The following is a 20,793-nucleotide window of genomic DNA, read 5'->3' on the forward strand; positions in this document are numbered from 1 at the left end:
ACTCTGTGAGCCGCGCCCGGGCGCCTGGGCAGGCGCCTCCCGAGTACCGGCGCCCATTTTGCCCGCCCGCTAAGGAGACCCGTGCGCGGCCTACACGCTTGGGGGACAGCCCTTTAAGACGACATCTCCGCGAACGCCGGCCTCTTGAGCCAGGGGGACGCTCTTTTGAAAGTCAGTCCCAAAACAGTTAAGGTTTTATTTTATTTTGTTTTATTTCCAAGTCACAGCCCCCGAATCTCGTACAACTCTCCCTGGACCACTTCCGGTTGCCGGCCCGCGCCTCATAACTTCGGTTCGAGTGACCTCGGCCCGGGATGCCCCTCGGCTCACCCCGGGCTCACGTCGCGATCCTGGCTTGAGTGGCCCAGGGTGGGAGACCTGGAAGTTTTAGCCTAGCTGTTCTCAAGGCGGATTAATTAGCCCAAGAAACATTATATTCATGTGAGTAACCTTTTGCAGAAACAGTGTTATACTGTATCTGAAAAAGTATCACTCTTAAGCTTGGCTGCTGCTACTTTCTACAAAGGCTTTTAGGTAGCTATTTGTTGGATACAGGGAAGGGGAAATGGAGAACTTCAGTTTTTATTCAAGTTCGGATGTATCACATTAGGTATCCAGAATGCAAGTTTCCTCGGGTCTCCTTGTCTCGATGATATCAGACAGTGAAAATATATGTAAAAGTAATTTTATTTCGAGGTTTGTCAAACGTGCCAAGGATAAAAGTACAGATCTTCCAACTCACAAGTCTAGGAATCACACGTGGATTTTGGAAGCGATTCTAAATCAAAGCACAATATATGCCGTGCCGCCTCCACAGCCCGTCCGTGTTCGTGTCTTTGATTTGGTTTTCTACTTTGTGTAGTTTTGAAGCCAGGCAGGTATGGCAGTACTGGAAAGGGAACATTCCCAAGGTGCTACTTCAAGTGTTGATGCTTTGCTCTTTTCTCCCAAGTCAGTTCCAACCCAAGTCTCCCCACACATAGGGTCCCCATCCAGTGCAACGATCTGTAATGTGCACGCCAGCAGCCACCGTTTTTACCTAACGATCTGTAAGGATCACATGGCACATCTTTCTATAATTAATTTGATCATGATGAAGGTTGGAAAATTTTCGTGTGCAGTTACATTGGACCTGTCTAAATTTTCTCTTGTTTCAATTTTATATCATATGTTATTTTCAGTTACTGTTTGTGGCTAGTATGCCCCGTCCTGATGGAGCAGGAACAGCTGTTCTTATTATTATGATATTAATATTTGGTGATGGGATATAGTGCCTTTAGGCACTTTCAAGAAGAAAAATACCTTTTGTTTGTTATCGGCGGTAGTCAATCTCATATTCCAGAATGAGGTTCACTAACTTTTCTAATGCTCATGGCTGCCTTTTACAGCTCCAGGCATTTAATTGGAGTAGAACAAAATTATTAACATTTATGGCAAGCTTATTATATGCTACATACTAAGCATTTATATGCCTGGTACATGTAAACTGCCCCAGTTGAAGTCAAGCTCAACAACTTCCCCATTGTGTGACCTTGAGCAAGTTACCTAACTTCTCTGTGCCTTACTTTTCCTCACCTTTAAGTGGGGATGATAATAATACTGCCCACCTCATAGCGCCCTATGAAGATTGTGAAAATTAAATGAGTCAATATATGTAAACATATAGGAATGCTAAATAAAGACTATCGTGATTAATATGTTCTTTAATTCTCATTTTACACCTCAGGAAACTGAGGTGCAGAGACGTTAACTTGTCCAAGGTCACAAAGCTAGTAAGTGACAGACTCAGGACTCATACACAGGCCTGGGCCTGTGTTCTTGGTAATTTCACTCATTGTAATTGGACGAGTTTATTAATTGACTTCTAATAAAATAAGTGTATTCAACTGATCAATGTTTAAAAACTGTTCATCAACCTGGCAATTAAAGCAAACTATACTTATTTTAAAAAGACACAAAAGAATTTATTCTGTAAAGGAAAAATGATAGTTTTACTTAGATTACTGCCTAAGAGCCCTTCTATCTTGTATGTCACCCATTTAAAACCTAATTTACAAAATGCCTTACTAAGAAATTGTCTGTCTTGGCCAGTGTGCTCTCTGGCCCCGAAATCAAGGTGACCCTCATGGGGACAATCTCTTCTAGTGGATGATAAAGTTATGCAGTTATCTAAACATTTTTGGAACTCATTTGTATTTGCAGCTGGCAGTATTCCTTGAGTTGAGTTGCACAAGTTTATATTCCATGTATTGTATTGCACTTGTACCTAAGTCTATGTTGAGGTTTTAAAAGATTCGTCTTAGTTCGAGAAGTCCTGAATTTTGTAAACAAGTATCATGTGCAAATAAAATGTTCTCTAGTCAAATAAATTTGGGAAATGTTAACATAAAGTTTCTTTACTGCATAACTTGCCAGAACAGTTACTACACTAATGTGCTTTATGACTCTCCAAGATTCCCAAACTTATTTGACCAAGGAAAATGTTGGGAGCAAGTTTTCTAAGAATCACATTTTTCCACTCATAAAACCTGTGATTTTATAGGCTTTGATCTGAATCCCTCTCCCTCAGCCTTTGCATTTCTGTGCTGAGGATTTTGTTCGTGCTCATATGGTGACTTCTCTGTCCCTTGATCACTGCAGTTGTCTTTCTCTGGGCCTGCATGCCCTCTGAATGGTAGCACACACAAATCCAGGATACTGTGCTGAGAGGTGGTTCCCAGGCTCATCCCACTGATGCCCAGCATGTTGACCTTCGGGTCACAGCAGCACATCACACTGCCTTTCTTCTGAGAATATTTTGTAGTGACTCATAGGCCTCTTTGTAGTGACTCAGTAACTCAGACCATCATCTCCAGTCTCTTTGCCCTCTATTCCACTGGCATTATTTCCTTTTAATGTCAGTATAACCAATGCAATTTTGTTTTCCATTCAAAACAAATTTAAATGTCAACATGTTGGTTGTTGCTAGGATTTATCTATGAAGCTGAGATGGTCCTGAAACCCTTAACACATGGTTTCCACTTTTTTAAAACAGTTATTGGCCACATTTAAGTCTTTTGTGCTTGAAATCCGAATTTAATATATTTTATTTTGACATTAGTATTTACCAGGTTTTTATTTGTATTTCTCTTTTCCAAAGCTCTGGGAAGGAGGAGAGGCAAAACAACTGTATCTGCAAATGGGAAAAAAGGGGGGGGGGGCTTTGGAAAAAAATTATGTATAGCCAGAGGCTTATGCCTAGAGAATCAATCTCTACCCACGTATACGTAGCCAATCATGACAACCACTGTGGCGTTCCTTTGTTTCCCTTCCCTACCCACCATACATATACACCTGTTCACAGAAACATTGCTTGACCAGTGTCTGAGACTTGGGGTGCCCAGAACTGTGTCATTCCTGCTACTGGGCAGTATACAGTACTGTGCTTTCGGGAAGACAGGGCTTGCGAAATAAGCAAAGCAAATGTGTAAGGTGGTTTTGTTTAAATATAAATGTTACAGTAGTCAAAAGAAGCAAGAATTTTCTAAAGTTTTCATAGAGGAGGCAGGCACCTGGACTCTGCTGTAATAGCACTTAAGATAGGCAGAGAGGCCCAGGGAGGCATTTTAGGCAAATGGAAAGGAAGAGCAAGGGTATGGAGCTAGAAATGAGCCTGGTATTTGGGGAAAGTTGGTCTCAACTGCAGTGGTAGTTGTAGTGCCTGCTGGAATTGGTGACATATAGGATGTAGCAACTGAATAAGAGGAAGAAATCCAAGATAACTCAAAAGTTTTGAGTCTGCAGGATCAGGAATGGTGGTGTTGCCATTGAGAGAAATCAGGATTTGGTTAAGGAGGAAGTTTAGACGAGTTTGAAATGAGAGAGCACATATGTATGAAAACTAAGACAGGAGCTTGCACCAGGCTCAGAGTCAGATGCACTCAGGGTATAATGGGTGAAGCATCTGGTTGCTCTTGACAGTCTCACTTTGAGGACTCTAACAACCACCCTCCCACGCTGCATTTTCTTTCCCACCTAATGAGAATAGGAGGTCTTTGTTTTGTGGGGCAGCTCCCCCAATGCCATATCTATACTCTGGCCAAAGGTAGAAATACAGTACAACTGCGCTATAATGCTGTGAGTAAGGTCTAGAAGATTCACTCATGCAAATGCACATCAAGTTATTGTGAGGTCCTAAAATGAGATCTGGGGCTTGGGCAGAGGATCATTATAGAGAGAGTTTACCCTACCCCTCAAATGCTTCAGGAGGTATGCTTCCTTTACACCTCTCAAATGTGCTTCTGGTCTTCTGGCTTGGGAAGTCAAAATTTAAACCTAGTCCTCTATGGAAAAATGGGCTCCTGTAATATCCTGAGAATTATTAAAATAAAACAAGGACCTAGATGGATGACTTTCATTTGCACTCACTCAGCTCCAAATCACTGTGATCCCCAAAATCTCTTGCAGCTCAGAAATTCCATGAAGCTAGCTTACTTTTCCTAACAAGAAAATCCCCTTCTAGAAATGCCCATCCGCTATTTGTAAACTTTCTTAGTACACTGATAAATAGATCCGTTGCCCTTAAAACAAACTTTCAATTTCAACTCTGAAAGCCATGCATATATGTCCTTCAGAATCTTACCTTTTAAAATGGAAACTGCTTGGAAGTGGCTTTTACCTGGGGAATATGGCATGCATGTATCTGTTATACTGCCTTCCTGCCAAAATAAGTGTGTCCTTAGGCACGCTCTTTGCATATTCTATTGCTAACTACATTTTGCCAGACACCGCTTGTGAATGCAGTACGTGTGAGACCACTGCCCCGCTTCCTGTAGTGCTAGTCCTACATTTCCACAGAACTCCTCACCTAGCCAAATTCTTGAGCGCTTTGCAGTCAGCAGCACTACCTGAGGCTCTGCCTGAGTGTCACTTCAGTTGTCTTGCAGAAAGCTTCAGATGTCCTTGGTTCTATTTAGGTTGTGCAAATAGACATATATGAGGTTTGGTTCTGGTTAGTGGTTGCTACTACCAGATCACCTTGCTTACTGGTGAGTTCATTCAAACCCAAAAAGTCACACCTGTGTCCTGTGCGCGGGTGCTGCAGGCTTAGGTGGAGAAAAGCAGGGCTAGAATTGGAACCCAAAGCCCAGAATGGCAGGAGAGGATGTGGGGGCTCCACCCGATCACCTCTGGGTTCACCAAGAGGGTATCTACCGCGACGAATACCAGCGCACGTGGGTGGCCGTCGTGGAAGAGGTAACTGTTTACATTTTGCTTATTTCTTTGATTTTGCTTTCAAGTAACTTGGTTTCTATTCCAGTCTCAATATTCTGAAGTCTTTGGTTTTATTTTTGATCGTTCCTTTCCATTAGGAGACGAGTTTCCTAAGGGCACGAGTCCAGCAAATTCAGGTTCCCTTAGGTGACGCAGCTAGGCCAAGTCACCTTCTTACCTCCCAGCTACCTCTCATGTGGCAACTCTACCCGGAGGAGCGCTACATGGATAACAACTCTCGCTTGTGGCAGATACAGCATCATTTAATGGTACACATGTTGCTTAATTATTTTCCATTGTATTGGGACTCTCGTAACAGAGTACTCCATAAATTTTTCTTTTTCTGACAGGTCAGGGGAGTACAGGAGCTGTTGCTTAAGCTTTTGCCTGATGACTAACCTGGTATGTATTTCTATTTCTCCTCCGTCCTCCCCCTCTTTGTTTTGGCTCTATTCAGTTGTGGTGATTTTAATGATTTTTTTTTCCAGGTGCTGGGATTCTACGAAGATATGCTCCTTTGTTCTGTTCAGTATTTGGCAATCACTTCATCCACTACTGCAGTGCACCCACCCTTGGGCCTGGGGGGAGGGAGTGGGTTGAAAAACTGCTCAAGAAACAGAAGTTTAGGAAGGGTCATGAAGAATACTGCAAGTGAAACTGCAGAGAGAGGTTACGTAGGCAGAAAGCAAGTCAACAAAAGCACTTAGTCAGGATCCGTAACTTGAAATTGACTCCTTTGGAAATTGCCATAGAACCCTTAATGGACATCATCGGCTGGACCTGGGATCTGATGAATCCCACAAAAGTCAGCACCTTCTACAGAACAGATGCCCTGATCACCAAGGACTTGGTACTGATTTAGAGAGAAGAGAGCAGCTCCTAGCAGCATCAACATCTATTTGTCGCTTATTTGCCCTGCAGCAATTCACCTGCCTTTCCTTCTCCCATCCTGTAAATATCCTAGGTTTTGCTCCAGTGTTTCCCATCCCAGTACTGACCTAATTTGGATCTACTGAGTATTTAGAGGGCTCTGAAAAGAGATATGCATTGATGAAATTAGCTACAAAGGCTTCTGGGCCTTTTTTTCTATCTGAAATCGTGTCTTCAAATTACTGGAAGTTGCTGATCAAAATTGTGGGCTCTTAAATTCATTCTCTGATTACAGATATTTTAAACAAGCTGGTTTCTATAAGAACTTCAAGAAAAACCATTTTAGCTGCTTAACTGGCACCTTTCTCAGGAAGTAATAACACCAAATATTGCTGATTCCTAGGAAAACATTTACTACTTGTAAAAAATTTCCTGAGTTAAAGTAGTCATAACAGTTTATATACATTAAAAGTAAGGTTTTACTTTAAAAAAAAAAGTCTTGGGAATAATAGCTACCATGTATTGAGTCCTTTCTGCCTTCCAGGCACTATTGTATGTACCTTATATACTTTATCACATTTAATCCTCCTGTCAATGCTTTGAGGTAGGTATGATTCCCATTTTATATATGAGTAATAAAAAAAGCTCAAGGAGTTTAATCATTTATCAAGGGTTTCTTCTGCGAATGATAGAGCCAGGCTGCGCCGTCGGCTCCTCTAGCCTAACGTTGGTTTACAGTATTCAAAAAGAGTTGATTGAATTCAAGGTTTTTTTCTTCCATGTAAAGCTATTTATATCTTCCAAGCCTAATGAAATGGATATTATAAAAATACAGTTGATTCATCCTGTGTTTGGGAAGAGTATTTTTAGTGTAATTATTTTCCAGCAATTGTAAGGGCATACTGCTTGTCTCAGAAGAAAATTCCACGTAGAGGGGCTTTAAAGTCTTTATGGAAAAAAAGGAAAATAAAAATCATTTTTCTTGTTTTAGTTTTCTGGATATGCCGCAGAAGGATCCGTGCCAGAAGCAAGCCTGTGAGATACAGAAATGTTTACAAGGTAATATATTGTAAAATGCTTTAAAAATATTTTTCCACTGTGAACTAACTATAAATTATTCTTTTATCTGTATTAACTCTTTTTTAAGATTTTAATGCACAGCCAGAGTTGAGAATTACTGAGCTAAGCAAAAGGGTTTTTTTGTTGTTTGTTTTTACTAAAAGGCTAGTTTTAAATTGGTTGGTTATACTTCACTGCAGCTGACAATTCACTTTTTAAAAGCAATCTGGAAGAGGTGGGGTTGAAATAACAATTGGAATTCAGGCTGCCAAAGCCATCAGCTAACTCTTAAAGGCAGAAGTGAATCTCAACTAAAGCATATTTGAGGTGATTTGTCCATTTGTCCAACTACTAAGTTTTACCAAATGTTGGAGGATTTTAGTTTTCTAATCAGTGAATGATTATTGCCAGAAGAGCAAATAGAAAAAGCTATAAGGCTATCTGAATTTGAAAATTTTTTAGTAAGTTTTCCCCACTAGTAAAGTAATAGGTAGAGATGGACGGTCATGAAAATATAGAAAGGTATGAAGGAAAAATGTTCAGAGTTCCCCCAAAGATTCACCACCAAAGAAATCCTTTGTGTATTTCCTTGGACTTTTAGCTTTCATTCTTGGACTTTTCATTTTTTGATGTAAGCAATATTTTATAAAATCTTTTAGATTAAAAATCTGGATGTATAATAATGCCATTTTAGTTAAACTTTTCTTCACTCCAACTTTAAGGAAAAGGAAAAAGTTTTTTGCATTGAATTCCTTCTCCCAAATAAATCCTTACCTTGTTTGAAATAACCCATGGCTAAGGGAAAGAATAAGTTAAAAAGAGCTGGTGACACCCCCTTGGCACAGTGTGGGAGGATTGAGAACTGAAAAGACTAAGAGTTAGCATTAAGCACTCACTAGATGACAAGCACCGTTATAAGGACATTATACATATTAAGCTTTTCATCCATGAGGTAGATGCTACTATGACCCCCATTTCATAAAGGGGAAAACAGACACAGAAGTTATGTAATTTGACCAGGGTCACATAGCTAGTAAGAGGTATGGTGACAATTTGAACATCTCACAACCCCACCCTTGGTCTAGCTCCAAATCTGGACTGTTACCCACCCTGCTATACTGCCTTTCTAATCAGAATTGTCTTTCCTATCCTGAGCTAACTACTATGTACCCCATTTTAGTACTGGGGGACTCATTAACTTCAGCTGACCTAGAGCCTTTAGGTCAGGTCCTCCTTAACTTAGTGTTTATGTATGGTAGGGATCTATAAATGTTTTATGAAAAAGGCCAAACAAGTAATATTTTAGGCTTTGGAGGCCAAAGGCCTTTGTTGTATATATTGTGTATGTGTTGTATGTTTACAACCCTTTAAAAATCTAAAATCCATTCTTAGCTCCCAGCTGTAAAAACAGGCTGAATTTGACCCTAAGGCTGCAGTTTGCCAATTCCTGATGCACAACCTTAGTAGGGGAGGTCCAACAATCAGCTTAAACTGTATGCAAAATAATGTGTGGTTTATGTGCATTTTCCTAATTCATCAAATTAGTGACCAGTAATAATAATGATGTTAAAAACCAATGTCCTGGAAAAAGGTGCATGTGTGCTATCAACTCAACCTTGAAGGAAATTATATATTAAAATTACTTTCAACCACTTTGTAAATCATACTTTTCTTCCTAATGAACCTGTCGACAGGTCTCTAAATTTGAAAGAATTCAGTGGATTTTGGTATATCTTCTTTCTTCCAGTTCCATAGGTACTGAAAGTGAAAAGGGGTGGGAAGCACTGATCTAAACTTCCCTGTACCTTAGTCCTATGAGATCATGATAGACTCTGCCTGTATGTTTTCCAGCCAACAACTACATGGAATCAAAGTGTCAGGCTGTCATCCAAGAACTGCGTAAGTGTTGTGCCCAGTATCCCAAGGGAAGATCTGTCGTCTGTTCAGGATTTGAAAAAGAAGAGGAAGAAAACCTAACACTGAAGTCTGCATCAAAGTAAAGTTCTGCTGAAGTGCTGCTCCATGTTTCCACCAAATGAATTTTTTTTATCCTCCTGACTTTCTTCAGGTCAGGTAGCAGCAAATAGCAAATGAAAAAGTCAGTTATAAAAGTTAATGAATATGCCATCTATGCAGAACAGGCAGAAATATAAACACATTAAAAGACAAATATGTAGAATGTAATATACTGAGCTGCTAAAATAAACCTGTTTAAGAGAAAAAGTTTGGTTTTGTACTAAATGTATTTTAAGACTATTAGATATAGGGTATTAATGAATTCTCTTGAAGTTCAGACCACTAGTGCCATTCATCAAACTTAAGTCCTGTGAGGTATGTTAGGTGAAAGGACTCACTTCCAGCATCACAATTTTGATGCCTTTTTTTTCTTGAGATGGAGTCTCACTCTCACCCAGGCTAGAGTGCAATGGTGCGATCTCAGCCCACCGCAACCTCTGCCTACCGGGTTCAAGCCATTCTCCTGCCTCAGCCTCCCGAGTAGCTGGGATTATAGGCATGCGCCACCACGCCTGGCTAATTTTTGTGTTTTTAGTAGATGGGGTTTCACCATGTTGGTCAGGCTGGTCTTGAACTCCTGACCTCATGATCTGCCCACCTCAGCCTCCCAAAGTGCTGGGATTACAGGTGTGAGCCAATGTTGATACCTTTTATAGATTACATGCTAAATTAATTCAAAGTTTCCTTTAAACTAACTCATTACCTTTTGCACTTCCAAAAATACAGAGCAAAAAGTGTCTTTCCAGATGCCAGTAAGAGCATTTCTTTCTGCTTTTGCATCCCCACCCCAGCGACTAACCAGAGTGCTTAATATTCATTCAGTCAGTGGTAAGAAAGGCATAGAAATGATGCTTGTAATGTTTAATGATCCTTAATTTATCATGAAGGAACTGAAGAAAAAATTTTCATTGGAAGTCAGGTAGGCATCAAGATAATTCAAACTTAGTTGGTTTATCTATTCTTTATATCGTAATAATAAAAACCTGTTACAGAGGATCCAAACAATATTAATACAAAGCTGCTGAATGAAGCCTATTGACAGTTGTCAGTCACTTTATGAAGTAGGAGGAGGCAACATGCAACAGGCCATTTGCTTTCCTCAAGTGGATGCTTGAACCACCAAAGTCCGTCCTCTAAAAAAGAAAAAGATGACTAAAAGCAGGAACAATTTCTGCTAGGTTCCTGATGTTAAAATACCATGATTATTTGAGACCAACTGTTTTCTTTAAAGCAGCATTCCTCAGAGTGTTTCTAGGAACTGCTGTAACCAGAAGAAAAAAAAGGCTTCTGTGTTCAGGTAAGTTTGGGGAATGCTAGAGCTTTCAAAAAGCCTAAGTGAACCTGTTTTGCATCTCTGTGTGTGAATGCTCTCCAGAGAGACTTAGAAAAATGCTGCCTTAGAGACGTTTGGTTCACAAACCAGAGTAACAGAGCTAAATCCCCATGAAATTTAAATGAAGTCTTGTGTTAATAATAAAACAATAAAACATTATACAACTTTAATGTTACACCATCTACAAATCTAAATTACATTTAAAATTATCAGTTGATAGTGGTACTAGGATTTACTTTAGGAATCACTGCATGATCAAATAGATTGTTTTTCTATGTTTTATTGCTTATTTTTACTGAGTTAACTACTCCAGTTTCAGACTCTTTTAAATGTTTTTACGCTAAAGTATATGTATTAGTCCATTGTTGCATTGCTACAAAAAATGCCTGAGACTGGATAATTTATAAAGAAGAGGTTTAGTTGGCTCACAGTTCCATGGGCTGTACAGGAAGCATGGCACTGGTATCTGATGGGCTTCTGGGGATGCAAGTGCAAGAAAACAGTCATGGCAGAAGGCAAAAGGGGAGTGAGCACTCCACATGGCCAAAGCAGGAGCAAGAGAGAGTGAGGGGTGAAGTGCCACACACTTTTAAATGACCAGATCTCATGAGAACTCACTATCATGAGTAAAGTACCAAGAGGGGATGGTGCTAAACCATCCATGAGAAACCCGCCCCCATGATCCAATCACCTGTCACCAGGATCCACCTCCATTAGGGAACACAGTTCAACATGAGACTCAGTGGATCCAAACTGTATCAGTATACTACTTTCTTTCAGTTTTGAAAGGTTCAAATCAGTTCTTTCCTTTAAAGGATTGTCTCAGTTTAAGTCAACAAATCTATTTGAAGACATTAATTTAACTCTTATTATTCTTAGCTACTATTATGATATACAAAAAATAAAATAGCCATTATAAAAGGCTTAACATTTACTGAGTGCTTCTTATTGCTAGGGACCAACATTAACACTGAATGTCAGTCTTAAGGAAAGAACTCTAGGAAGGTGAAAACTATGATCTCCCAGTTTAGAAACCGCCCCCCCCCCAAAAAAGACAACCCTGTTAAGTTGGCTATTAGTGATGCTACGTTTAATCACTTGGTTAGTGACTGACCTTTTAGCTAGAAAAAGCCCTTGCTCTTCCAGTTTGCCACAGTGCAACAACTCCTTTCCTTGCATTCACTCCACACGATTCCTAAGACATTTAATGAACTATAATATTACACTTGTGTTCAGTATTCAGAAGGCATCTGAAGTTGTATGGCACTTAATATAAAAGGCCTTAAAGCCCTGTTAAGCAAAACTCTTCATTTTTTCAGCACCAGCTTCCAACTCTGTACTTCAGTGGTTCTCAGTCTCAGCTGCTCATTAGAAAAAGCTAAGACACTTTAAAACCTCAGGATGTCTGAACAGCACCCCAGACCAGTGAAATCAGAATCTGTAGGATGAGAGCCAGGCATTAGTAGTTTTTAAAATTTCACAGGTGATTGCCAAGTGCAAGCAAGGATGAAAACCACTGCTCTCAATAATGTCATTTCTTACCATTTTAAAATTTAAAAAGACAGTTTTGACAAGTCAATAAGCTGACTTTAAAGCTTTATACAAATGTGAAAAAGTGCAACACTGTTTTCTTTTTAAAAAGAAGTATTAAGATTCATGACCCTTAAAAAGAATAGAAGCATCAGAAATATAAGCTACACCATATGACTTTAGAAAAATCAGGCTCAGAACTAAAATAGGTTTTCTGCCCAATTACTCAAATGTTAGTGTGACCTCTTAGAGAATTGGGCAGAAAATGTATTTTAGTTCTGGGCCTGATTTCCGAGAAATCATACTGAATTTCATGACAGAGAAATGAAGCTGATAATTTGGTGGAGGGAGCAGAGGGCAGCAGTCAAATTTTTATCTGGGGTCCAAAACTGGCTGTGAGCTTCCCTCTGAGAAGAAATTGACATCATCATGAAACACTGATGATACTCAGAAATTTCAAATCTATCAGTGTACCATTTTTTTCAAGCAGATTCCCAAACTGTACAAAAGTAGAGGTTCCAAATAAGAGCCCAACCATTAGTTATGCCCATCTTTCTGGCAACCATGAAACAAAAGAATGATGGAGAGACTATTCTTACAGTAGTTAACTACACAGTAACTCTGCTTTCCAAAACCAGAAGCACCCACCCCAAGAGCATGTTGGCTAGAATTATGCAAGAGTTCATTCCTTGTAGAATCTGGTCCTCCAACTTGAATCGTCTTCTGCCAGCATCCATGAGGAGACAGTAACTGCCCAGATCCAGTAGCAAGGACTGTCATCCCAGTGGTGGGGGAGTCAAGAACCCCACTGTCCTGTTAATGAATATCTGGAGGCTGAATGGCAGGAGATGGCAGCAAACAGGCAGCCATTTGGGAGGAGAGTCATGCTAATAGATTATCACAATGGCAGTAACACGACAATGGGCTGCTCAGGCAAGGGTCCCCACCACCACATCCCTCCCCCGACCCAGCTCCCGTGTCAGCAATGAGGATAGACATCCTTGGGGGAGACTGAAACATTGGACTCCATCTGTTGAGCCCGAGCAGGCAGCTGCCAGAAAGTGCCCCTGGATCTGTCTCTGCTCTACAACTCTGGGGAGAACCTTGGGAAGAAGAGACTCAAACATTCTACCTCTCCTGTAGCATGCTCCAAGTCCCCATCCCACCAGGTCCCACTGCGGGAGAGACGCTGGGTCAAAGGGTGGCTCAAAGTGGCGAGGACGCAGGGTGGACCCACAGTAGCCAGGAAGGGGACAGAAGGGGTCCCTGCTGCCATCCTATTGGTTGACAACTTGGAAGCCTTGAGTGCGGTGTTACCACGTCGCCTCCACAAGGGGGCGATGAAACTCCGAACACATTCCAAGTCAAGTTTCTCTGGACCATACACAGCGACAAGGCTCTTCCCAAGGAAAAACTTCTGCCCCGCCACCGGTAATTAGGAAGTCCAGAACGTTATTGGACTCTGCTACTGGAGAAAATACGTGCCTAGCTCAGCAGGCCTCTCCAGTCAAATGAAAATAGTGCATTGAAAGGTGGAGCTGCCTGGTCCTTGAATCATCTCGGTTTTCCATGGAGGAGTGGTAGCTGTTCTTTTGGGGAAAACCTTAACTCCCACTTCACCACCTGAAACAAAGATGCTGGGACAATAGGGCCTTGATTCACAGGTACCCCTAAATGCCTGAGCCTACTTCACTGATGGTTCAGCTAAACTGAAAACAAGGTGTGCAGCTGTGCATGTTCAACCTCCATGCCAGTTCTGTACAATCCCAAGTGGTCGCCGTGGCCTCACACAGTGGGCAGAACTCACAGCCATTCTCATACTAGCAGGATGAGGCCAACCTGCAATACTGACCTCAACCATGACCCTCACAGTCCTAGAGACAACCAGCTGGGAAAAAACTTCAGGAGAGACCTACCTACAGATCTTAATTCAGACAATCAGGATAAGAGTCTGAGGCCAGACTATTACAACCTACTCAAGGTAATTTAGAACCACCTGCTAATCTTTGCTGTACTCACCAATAATCACAGGAAAAACAGATGCACCAAAAGACAACCCCTACCCCACTGGAGAGGCACTGGGTGGCCAGTCTCCCCACATGCAACCCAAAGGGGCACAGAGCATTTTGGTTAGCTTTGCTGTTACCATCCCATAGCTGTGGGTAAGTCACACAGCTAAAGTGGCTGCAGTCACTATCACCATATATGGCATAACCCAGAGACCCAGATGTCAGGAGAGGCAGAGTGTGGGGAAGCAGGAAACAGATGACTCAGTGTCACTACATATATCCATATCAATATATATAGATATAAATATATAGCAAACAAAAATTTAGGAGGATATGTAAGGTTAAGAGACTTATTCAAATCATGCAAATACAACGTGAACCTTGCATGAATTTTTTTTTTTTTTTGAGACGGAGTCTCACTCTGTCGCCCAGGCTGGAGTGCAGTGGTGCGATCTCGGCTCACTGCAAGCTCCGCCTCTCGGGTTCACGCCATTCTCCTGCCTCAGCCTCCCGAGTAGCTGCAACTACAGGTGCCCGCCACCTCGCCCGGCTAGTTTTTTGTATTTTTAGTAGAGACGGGGTTTCACCGTGTTAGCCTGGATGGTCTCGATCTCCTGACCTTGTGATCTACCCGTCTCGGCCTTCCAAAGTGCTGGGATTACAGACTTGAGCCACCACGCCCGGCCACCTTGCATGAATTTTGATTGAAACAAACTAAATGTAAAATACTTGAGGAAATTTTGAACACTGATCAGATTTTGGATATTATGTAATTACTGTTAATGTTTGATATGATGAGGTACTATATTTATGATTTTTAGAAATAATTTTTACCTTTTAGAGATACATACTGAAATATGATCAAATGACATTTTGATATTTGTTTCACAATAATTGGTAAAAACGAGCGTAGCTATAATTTTGTTGTAGGTGAGAGATACATGGGGGGATTATTGTACTATATTCTCTACTTTTATATATTCCTGAAAGCATCCATAATAAAAAGTGAAAAAAAATAAGTTCTTATAGAAAAATACGCAGCAAAGAGGCTCATACCATTATGGTTTTGAGATGATTCATACATATTGCAAACAAAATGGCTTATGTTTCCTTAAATGTAAGGAGAAAAACGCAAATAGGTGATTTCTGTAAAGTTCCACACATCCACTGGTAGTTTTGATTTTCAAATTCAATACATCATTCTCAAGACGGGTTAAAATGCAAACATTTTTAAATGTATGGCCTTAGAAACACACTCATATTTCACAAGAGATCATCTCCAAGATTAATGATTAATTCTGAGTAAAACTAACCTTTAATAGTGCGTTTTCTGTCTATAAAGTCATTATTCATATATTCCACAAATACTCAGCACCTATTAAGTGCTAAGCCCTGTGAGTATAATGGTGAAGACAGAAGTCTTACCCTCTGAAAGCTGATTGATATTCTGGTTGGGACTGTAGACATGGTAACATGCCACTACAGCAAAATATGCTAAGATTCTGTGTGTGTGCGCATGTGTGTGTGTGCGTGTGTAAGCTTTTAAAGAATAATTCTAGGGGTTGTGGTCATCATGAGATGGTAGATTACACTTGACGGAAATTTATTTCACATGTATCACAAGAAAGATACATATAAAGATACAATATGTATCTTTCTTAATTCGGAATCCCTGGAAAGCTACTTCTTTAAAATTCTGGTTTAAATGTTGTATTTCAAACTAACTAGCTAAAAAAAAAAAAAAAAAAAGAAGTGGCACAGAGGAGTTATGGCCACCCCTAATGTTTGAATAAGAATACTTCATTCACATTTCAAAGCTTAAAACCTTTTCTACGAAATAAAAATCCAAGATCTTCCCTTTCCCACCTAAATCATTTGTTTTACAATAAATAAACCCTTTGGAAACAGCCATGAGATACATTATCCTGTATGGTAGAAAACATTCCTGGACAATATCAGATTTTTCAATTACAATAATTATGCTGCCAATTTTGTCGGCATAATTATAACACATTTAAATAGCTCTTTCTGTAATGTAAAGCCAACTAAAAAAGAAAGTAGACACCAAGATACCAAAATCTTTCATGCTTAAAGGCAAATGTATTCAGTTCCTTTCCATGCAGCACGCAATAAGGTTATCTATGTGCTTATTTCTTTTCCAAATCAACAGTTCGGGACAACCTTTCAGGATCCACTCATCCTCCACAGTCAGCCATCTTGCAACGTGTTCTCATAAGTGTCTTGCATGGGGGTAAAGGAACTTTCTTGTTGACCTACAGACTGACCAAGTAGGGGGTGTACTGGGAGGAGAGCTAAGGACTATTGTCTCTTCTGCCACCATCAGGCTCATGATGCCACATTAACTTGTACCAGCAGACGCTTTTAGAAGCCACTCGGATTTGCCATGGCAGGGAGGAAGGAGAAGAGGAGGAGGGACTCGATGTCCTACGATGGAGTGTAGAGGCTGCTGGCTGGAAAAAAACAGGAACAATGAACATGAGGTCATCTTCCTTAGGATGCCATGCCAAGCAGAAAGCCTCCGAAAAATCCCCCAGTCACTAGAACATTCTTCTTCACAAATGACACCACCTGAAAACAGAAGATAGTACAATGGGTTGTTTTGCTAAGGATGTTAATAATATTAAGAATCATCTCTATTATACCTATGCCAATCTTAACAATGTCAATCCCCTCACCGGTTACGTAGTTTGTACTTTACCCAAAGGGCAATGGACTTACATTAATAGTCTATTTAATAATAATTAAATAGACCTATATATGAAAATGACTGCTGGCTGGCGTGGGGAGAATAAGACTAGAGGGAGCCTGATAGGAAGGAGGATGCACATCAGGAGGTGGAGACAATGGCTCTTTGAATCAAGGACAAAGAAGGAGAGTTCAGGGGACAGTTATGGGGAAAGAGTAAAGCTGCACTAAATAAACTGGTTACAGAGGCAATTCTGTTTCCAATTTTTCCCCTTCCATCCTCTTTGGCATCTACCCTTCAATAGAGGCTTCTCATTTCCTGAAGTCTCTCCCCTAAATCTCTCCATCCATGCATTCCCCTCTGAAACCTGCTCCCAGGTAGATGCTATAAATTCTCATTCTCACACTTCACCACATCTAAGATGATTAACAGGTGAGGTTCTTATTTCCTTAAGTTCCCAAAACTTCCCACCTCCCCTCTACCCTTCTGGAAAGTCAGCTGAGACTCAGTGCATACATTCAGACACTCTTTATGGCTCCTTAGTCTGTCCTCTACCAATCTCCTGACCACTCCCCACCCTTCCAAATTCAGAGACAATTTTGGTAACTGGCTCAGACTTCCTCTTTCTCCTAAGTATGATCACCACCTTAGAAAGTGTTCATATGAACAAGACATCCAACATCCTGGCCTGATCATTTCTTGAACTCAAATACAGTGACTTCATCTCCAAACCACCTAAGCTACTCACACCCTGACATTCCCCTAACATTTTTCACACTACCACCCCATCCTCCTAGGACCACTGTCTCCTAAACCTCCAGTAAGCCCTTACTCCAACTATGCCTATGTCTTCCTGCCTCATTTCCACTCCTCCCCCAACTCTCCTGGGCCTCTACATTTCCTTAAATGAAGCACTTTTGTCATCTGCCATTGGGGTAAAGAAAAAAATCATACAACTTCCTGAAAAAATTGGTTTAGTTTATTATTTTTACTACTCTTTCTTCAACTTGCTAATTTGGCTTTCAACCCCACTAAGCTGTTCTCACTGAAGTCATCTTGTTGCTAAATACTGAACTAAATCTTCATCCTATTTCTCAAATCAGACCACCAGCTCTCTGAGTAAGAAAACCAGCCACTACATCCCCAGGGCCTGTGACAGTGCCAGGCCAGGAACAGGAACACACAAATTTGTGAAATTCCAAATCATCTGGTTACTTTATAACAAACTCCCTCTGTGAGTCAACAGTTGGTTCTAATCAAATATTAACTTTATACTTTTTATTATATACACTTCCAGTATTATTTTAGAAGTTTTCAGCACGGCGCTGTGGCTCACACCTGTAATGCCAGCACTTTGGGAGGCCGAGGTGGGAATACTGCTTGAGCCCAGAAGTTTGAGACCAGCCAGGACAACACAGGGAGACCCTGTCTCTCCGAAAAATTTAAAACTTCACCGGGTGTGGTGGTACACACCTATAGACCCAGCTACTCAGAAGGCTGAGGTCAGAGGATCGCTTGGTTGACGCTACAGTGAGCCATGACTGTGCCACTGCACTCCAGCCTGGGTGACAGAGTGAGACCTCTCTTAAAAAATTTTTTTTACTCCCTGTGGTGAGTCACTGTGCCCAGCCATGTATTATTTTTATAAACATTTGAATAATAAAGTTTTCATGAAATAAAGTATAACTTTCATAACTCTGAGGAGAGACAGAAGGAAGAAAGGAAAGAGGAACCATCTGGGCTCTGGGCTCCTGTTGATACCCACCTCTGCCACCCTCCCACTCTGGGTAAAGGCACCAGCTTTGACCAGCTACTTGCTAATCACCAGGATGAAGAGCCACTCACAACATGAGAAGCCTGAGGCACACACAGGGTATTTCTTCTCCCCTGCACTCAATCTGTCTGTTTTTCCTGTGAGGCTAGAGTGAGATAATGGGAGAATCTCTCATCACTCCAGGCTATAGAAAGTACCAGCTATCTTCTTGACACCCTGATCCTTGCTTATTTCTCCCCAGTTCAGTGTACTTATTTATTTGGAACATCTGACATATTTCTAAAGGTAATAACGAAGCAGCAAAAAATATCCTTTTAAAAAGTAAGAACTTCTCCTGTCCCTACAGTGCCAGGTTATAATCTAACTTGGCTTTAATGAACAAGATCAGGGGTTAGCAAACTACAGCCCATGGGCCAAATCCAATATGAACCTCTTTTTAGATAAAGTTTTATTGCAACACAGCCACATCCACTTATTTAACATATCATCTATAGCTATTTTCATGATATACAGTGGAGGTGAATACTTGTGACATTTCCACTAGTTATATGCAGAACAAGCAGAGTATAAATGTTTCAGAGATACGTGTGTATGGGGACAAAATGGGACTCAAAATAATCATACTGGCCATATATCCTTCCTACCTACTATGCTGCCCTACATTCCTACAAGAACTGGTTAAAGGGATAATCACTCCACAAATGTGCACAGACAAAGGTCACCAAACACTTTAATTATCCAGCTTTTAAAAATGCTCTGAAGTGATGATATTCCAAGTTAGTTTTGTCTCATTACTCTAAGTTCTTTGTAATGCTTAAGCCCTGTCCATCACTGAGATATGGTGCAATAGAGTTAAGCCTTGTTTTTGTACACACAAAATTGTCTGCACTGTTCACACACTACACATGAACAATGCGAGTCTCACCTCCTCAGCTTTGCTCCTGACCTCAGTAGGTATCTGATTGCTCTTACGGATCTTCAGCTGCTCTTTGGCTTTCTTCATGTCCTTCTCCACTCGTTGCCAGTCAACTTTGATGTACCCAGTATGGTTTGCAAGCTACAGCATCAACAATAATGACAACAAGAAATGAGAAACAGATTTGTTATTTCTTTTCGTCAGACTCTCGAAACCCTCTGACTTTCCATTTTTGGAGACATCTGCCATTTGATTGTTTGTATCATGATGATATCTACTTAGCATCTCCCCAATATGTGAAGCCATATGCCTGGTACTAGAAATAACTACTGGCAATTCTTTTATTTATACTGTTACAACCCTTTTACAAAGAGTTATGTAAGATGAAAATCAAGGTGGGGGATCAAGATGTAGGGTGAAGAGATGGACCTTACAGCCAATACAAATGTTTCCAGAGAATGACCCTGACAATGTGCCCATGAGTGTCAGTTTCCTGACAATGTGAACAGAGTAAAGCATTCAGGCAGTAATTACTGTTGCTTAACAGGAAGAAATACAGCATCCGGCCCCACAGAGATTTCTCATGAGCAACTTCATATAAAGGGGTATTAAGAGAAGCACATCCAAAGACACCTACAGCATATACCTATTTCCCTTGATAAAAAACAGCAGGCAGAAACACTAAAACTCAGTGTAAATCTGATTCAAGCATGTAACTTTTTGATGATGGATTAATATCATCCAAGGAATGAACAGAATGACTATAGCCGAGCAATCAATGCCCTATCAATATCACTTCTCTCTACCAAATTTTTGGCAAGTCATATCTACCTGGATATCTCAAAATATCTGAAACTAAAAGTCATCACTTTGCTAGAGTCTCCTCCTGCATTGTTGCTCTTCCTCTAGTCCCTATTTTAGCTAATGGCACCACCAGTCACCCAAACAGACTAGAGAAAATACTTGTGATGTGTATCATAAACAAAACATTAAGACTCAAAAAAAGTGAACTTCTTATAGAGATCAGTAAGAAAGAAAATTCACTTTAAAAATGGGTAAGGGCAATTCACAGAGGAAAGTGTCCACGAAAAGGAAAAAGTTCAGCCTCACAACTAATCAAGCCATAGTAGCTCTACTTATGAGTTTATAATTAGAAATTCACAAAAGTCTATCAACACATGAATGGATAAACAAATTGTATCATGTTTACACAATAGAATATTACTTAGTACTAAAAAGAACAAATTACTTATAGCAACCACATAGTTGAGTATCAACATTTGTATCTAAAAGAAGGCTCTGGTTCATTTACTCTGTTTATCCCAC

At 40.5% G+C, this 20,793-nt stretch overlaps 3 protein-coding genes and 1 long non-coding RNA gene across 7 annotated transcripts in view; 2 read left to right on the top strand and 2 right to left on the bottom strand.

The window, feature by feature from the left end:
* The window catches only part of MTCP1 (mature T-cell proliferation 1), an 81,957-nt gene extending 74,987 nt beyond the window's left edge, over positions 1-6,970 (top strand). Inside the window, exons 1-5 of one of the 2 annotated variants that reach the window (XM_011963202.1) lie at positions 1-441; positions 5,084-5,235; positions 5,352-5,522; positions 5,604-5,655; positions 5,742-6,970. In XM_011963202.1, the coding sequence (XP_011818592.1) occupies positions 5,131-5,235; positions 5,352-5,522; positions 5,604-5,651 (324 nt within the window). In that variant the 5' untranslated portion in view covers positions 1-441; positions 5,084-5,130 and the 3' untranslated portion in view covers positions 5,652-5,655; positions 5,742-6,970. The remainder of the gene's footprint in view (positions 442-5,083; positions 5,236-5,351; positions 5,523-5,603; positions 5,656-5,741) is intronic. The other variant, XM_011963203.1, reaches the window with a different exon arrangement.
* CMC4 (C-x(9)-C motif containing 4) lies at positions 1-9,405 on the top strand. Of its 3 annotated transcripts, none has more exons than XM_011963198.1 (3): positions 1-441; positions 7,115-7,182; positions 9,034-9,405. In XM_011963198.1, exons 2-3 carry the CDS (start codon positions 7,125-7,127, stop codon positions 9,180-9,182), a joined length of 207 nt encoding a protein of 68 aa, XP_011818588.1. In that variant the 5' UTR covers positions 1-441; positions 7,115-7,124; the 3' UTR covers positions 9,183-9,405. The 3 variants fall into 3 exon arrangements, with proteins under 3 accessions (XP_011818588.1, XP_011818589.1, XP_011818591.1); XM_011963199.1 differs by lacking the exon at positions 1-441 and adding an exon at positions 5,652-5,655; XM_011963201.1 differs by lacking the exon at positions 1-441 and adding an exon at positions 6,201-6,204.
* A 4,604-nt stretch (positions 9,406-14,009) lies between these two features.
* On the bottom strand, positions 14,010-15,277 carry LOC105527021. The gene is made up of 2 exons (XR_001004180.1): positions 14,759-15,277; positions 14,010-14,450 (listed from the first exon to the last, which is right to left on the bottom strand). It is a non-coding gene; the product is annotated as an uncharacterized LOC105527021 (long non-coding RNA).
* Positions 15,278-16,150: 873 nt separating this feature from the next.
* The window catches only part of FUNDC2 (FUN14 domain containing 2), a 28,865-nt gene continuing 24,222 nt past the window's right edge, over positions 16,151-20,793 (bottom strand). Inside the window, exons 4-5 of the mRNA XM_011963209.1 lie at positions 19,477-19,608; positions 16,151-16,659 (exon numbers count right to left, since the gene is read on the bottom strand). Of these exons, the coding sequence (XP_011818599.1) occupies positions 16,582-16,659; positions 19,477-19,608 (210 nt within the window). The 3' untranslated portion in view covers positions 16,151-16,581. The remainder of the gene's footprint in view (positions 16,660-19,476; positions 19,609-20,793) is intronic.

Source organism: Colobus angolensis, unplaced genomic scaffold, assembly GCF_000951035.1.
Source record: "Colobus angolensis palliatus isolate OR3802 unplaced genomic scaffold, Cang.pa_1.0 Scaffold601, whole genome shotgun sequence".
Taxonomy (NCBI): Eukaryota; Metazoa; Chordata; class Mammalia; order Primates; family Cercopithecidae; genus Colobus; species Colobus angolensis.

Excerpts from the sequence above, each read along its gene's own strand:
- CMC4 (XM_011963198.1), top strand. The coding sequence starts at position 7,125 with ATGCCGCAGAAGGATCCGTGCCAGAAGCAAGCCTGTGAGATACAGAAA. Across the intron at positions 7,183-9,033 it reads GATACAGAAATGTTTACAAG|CCAACAACTACATGGAATCA; the intron begins GTAATATATTGT and ends TATGTTTTCCAG.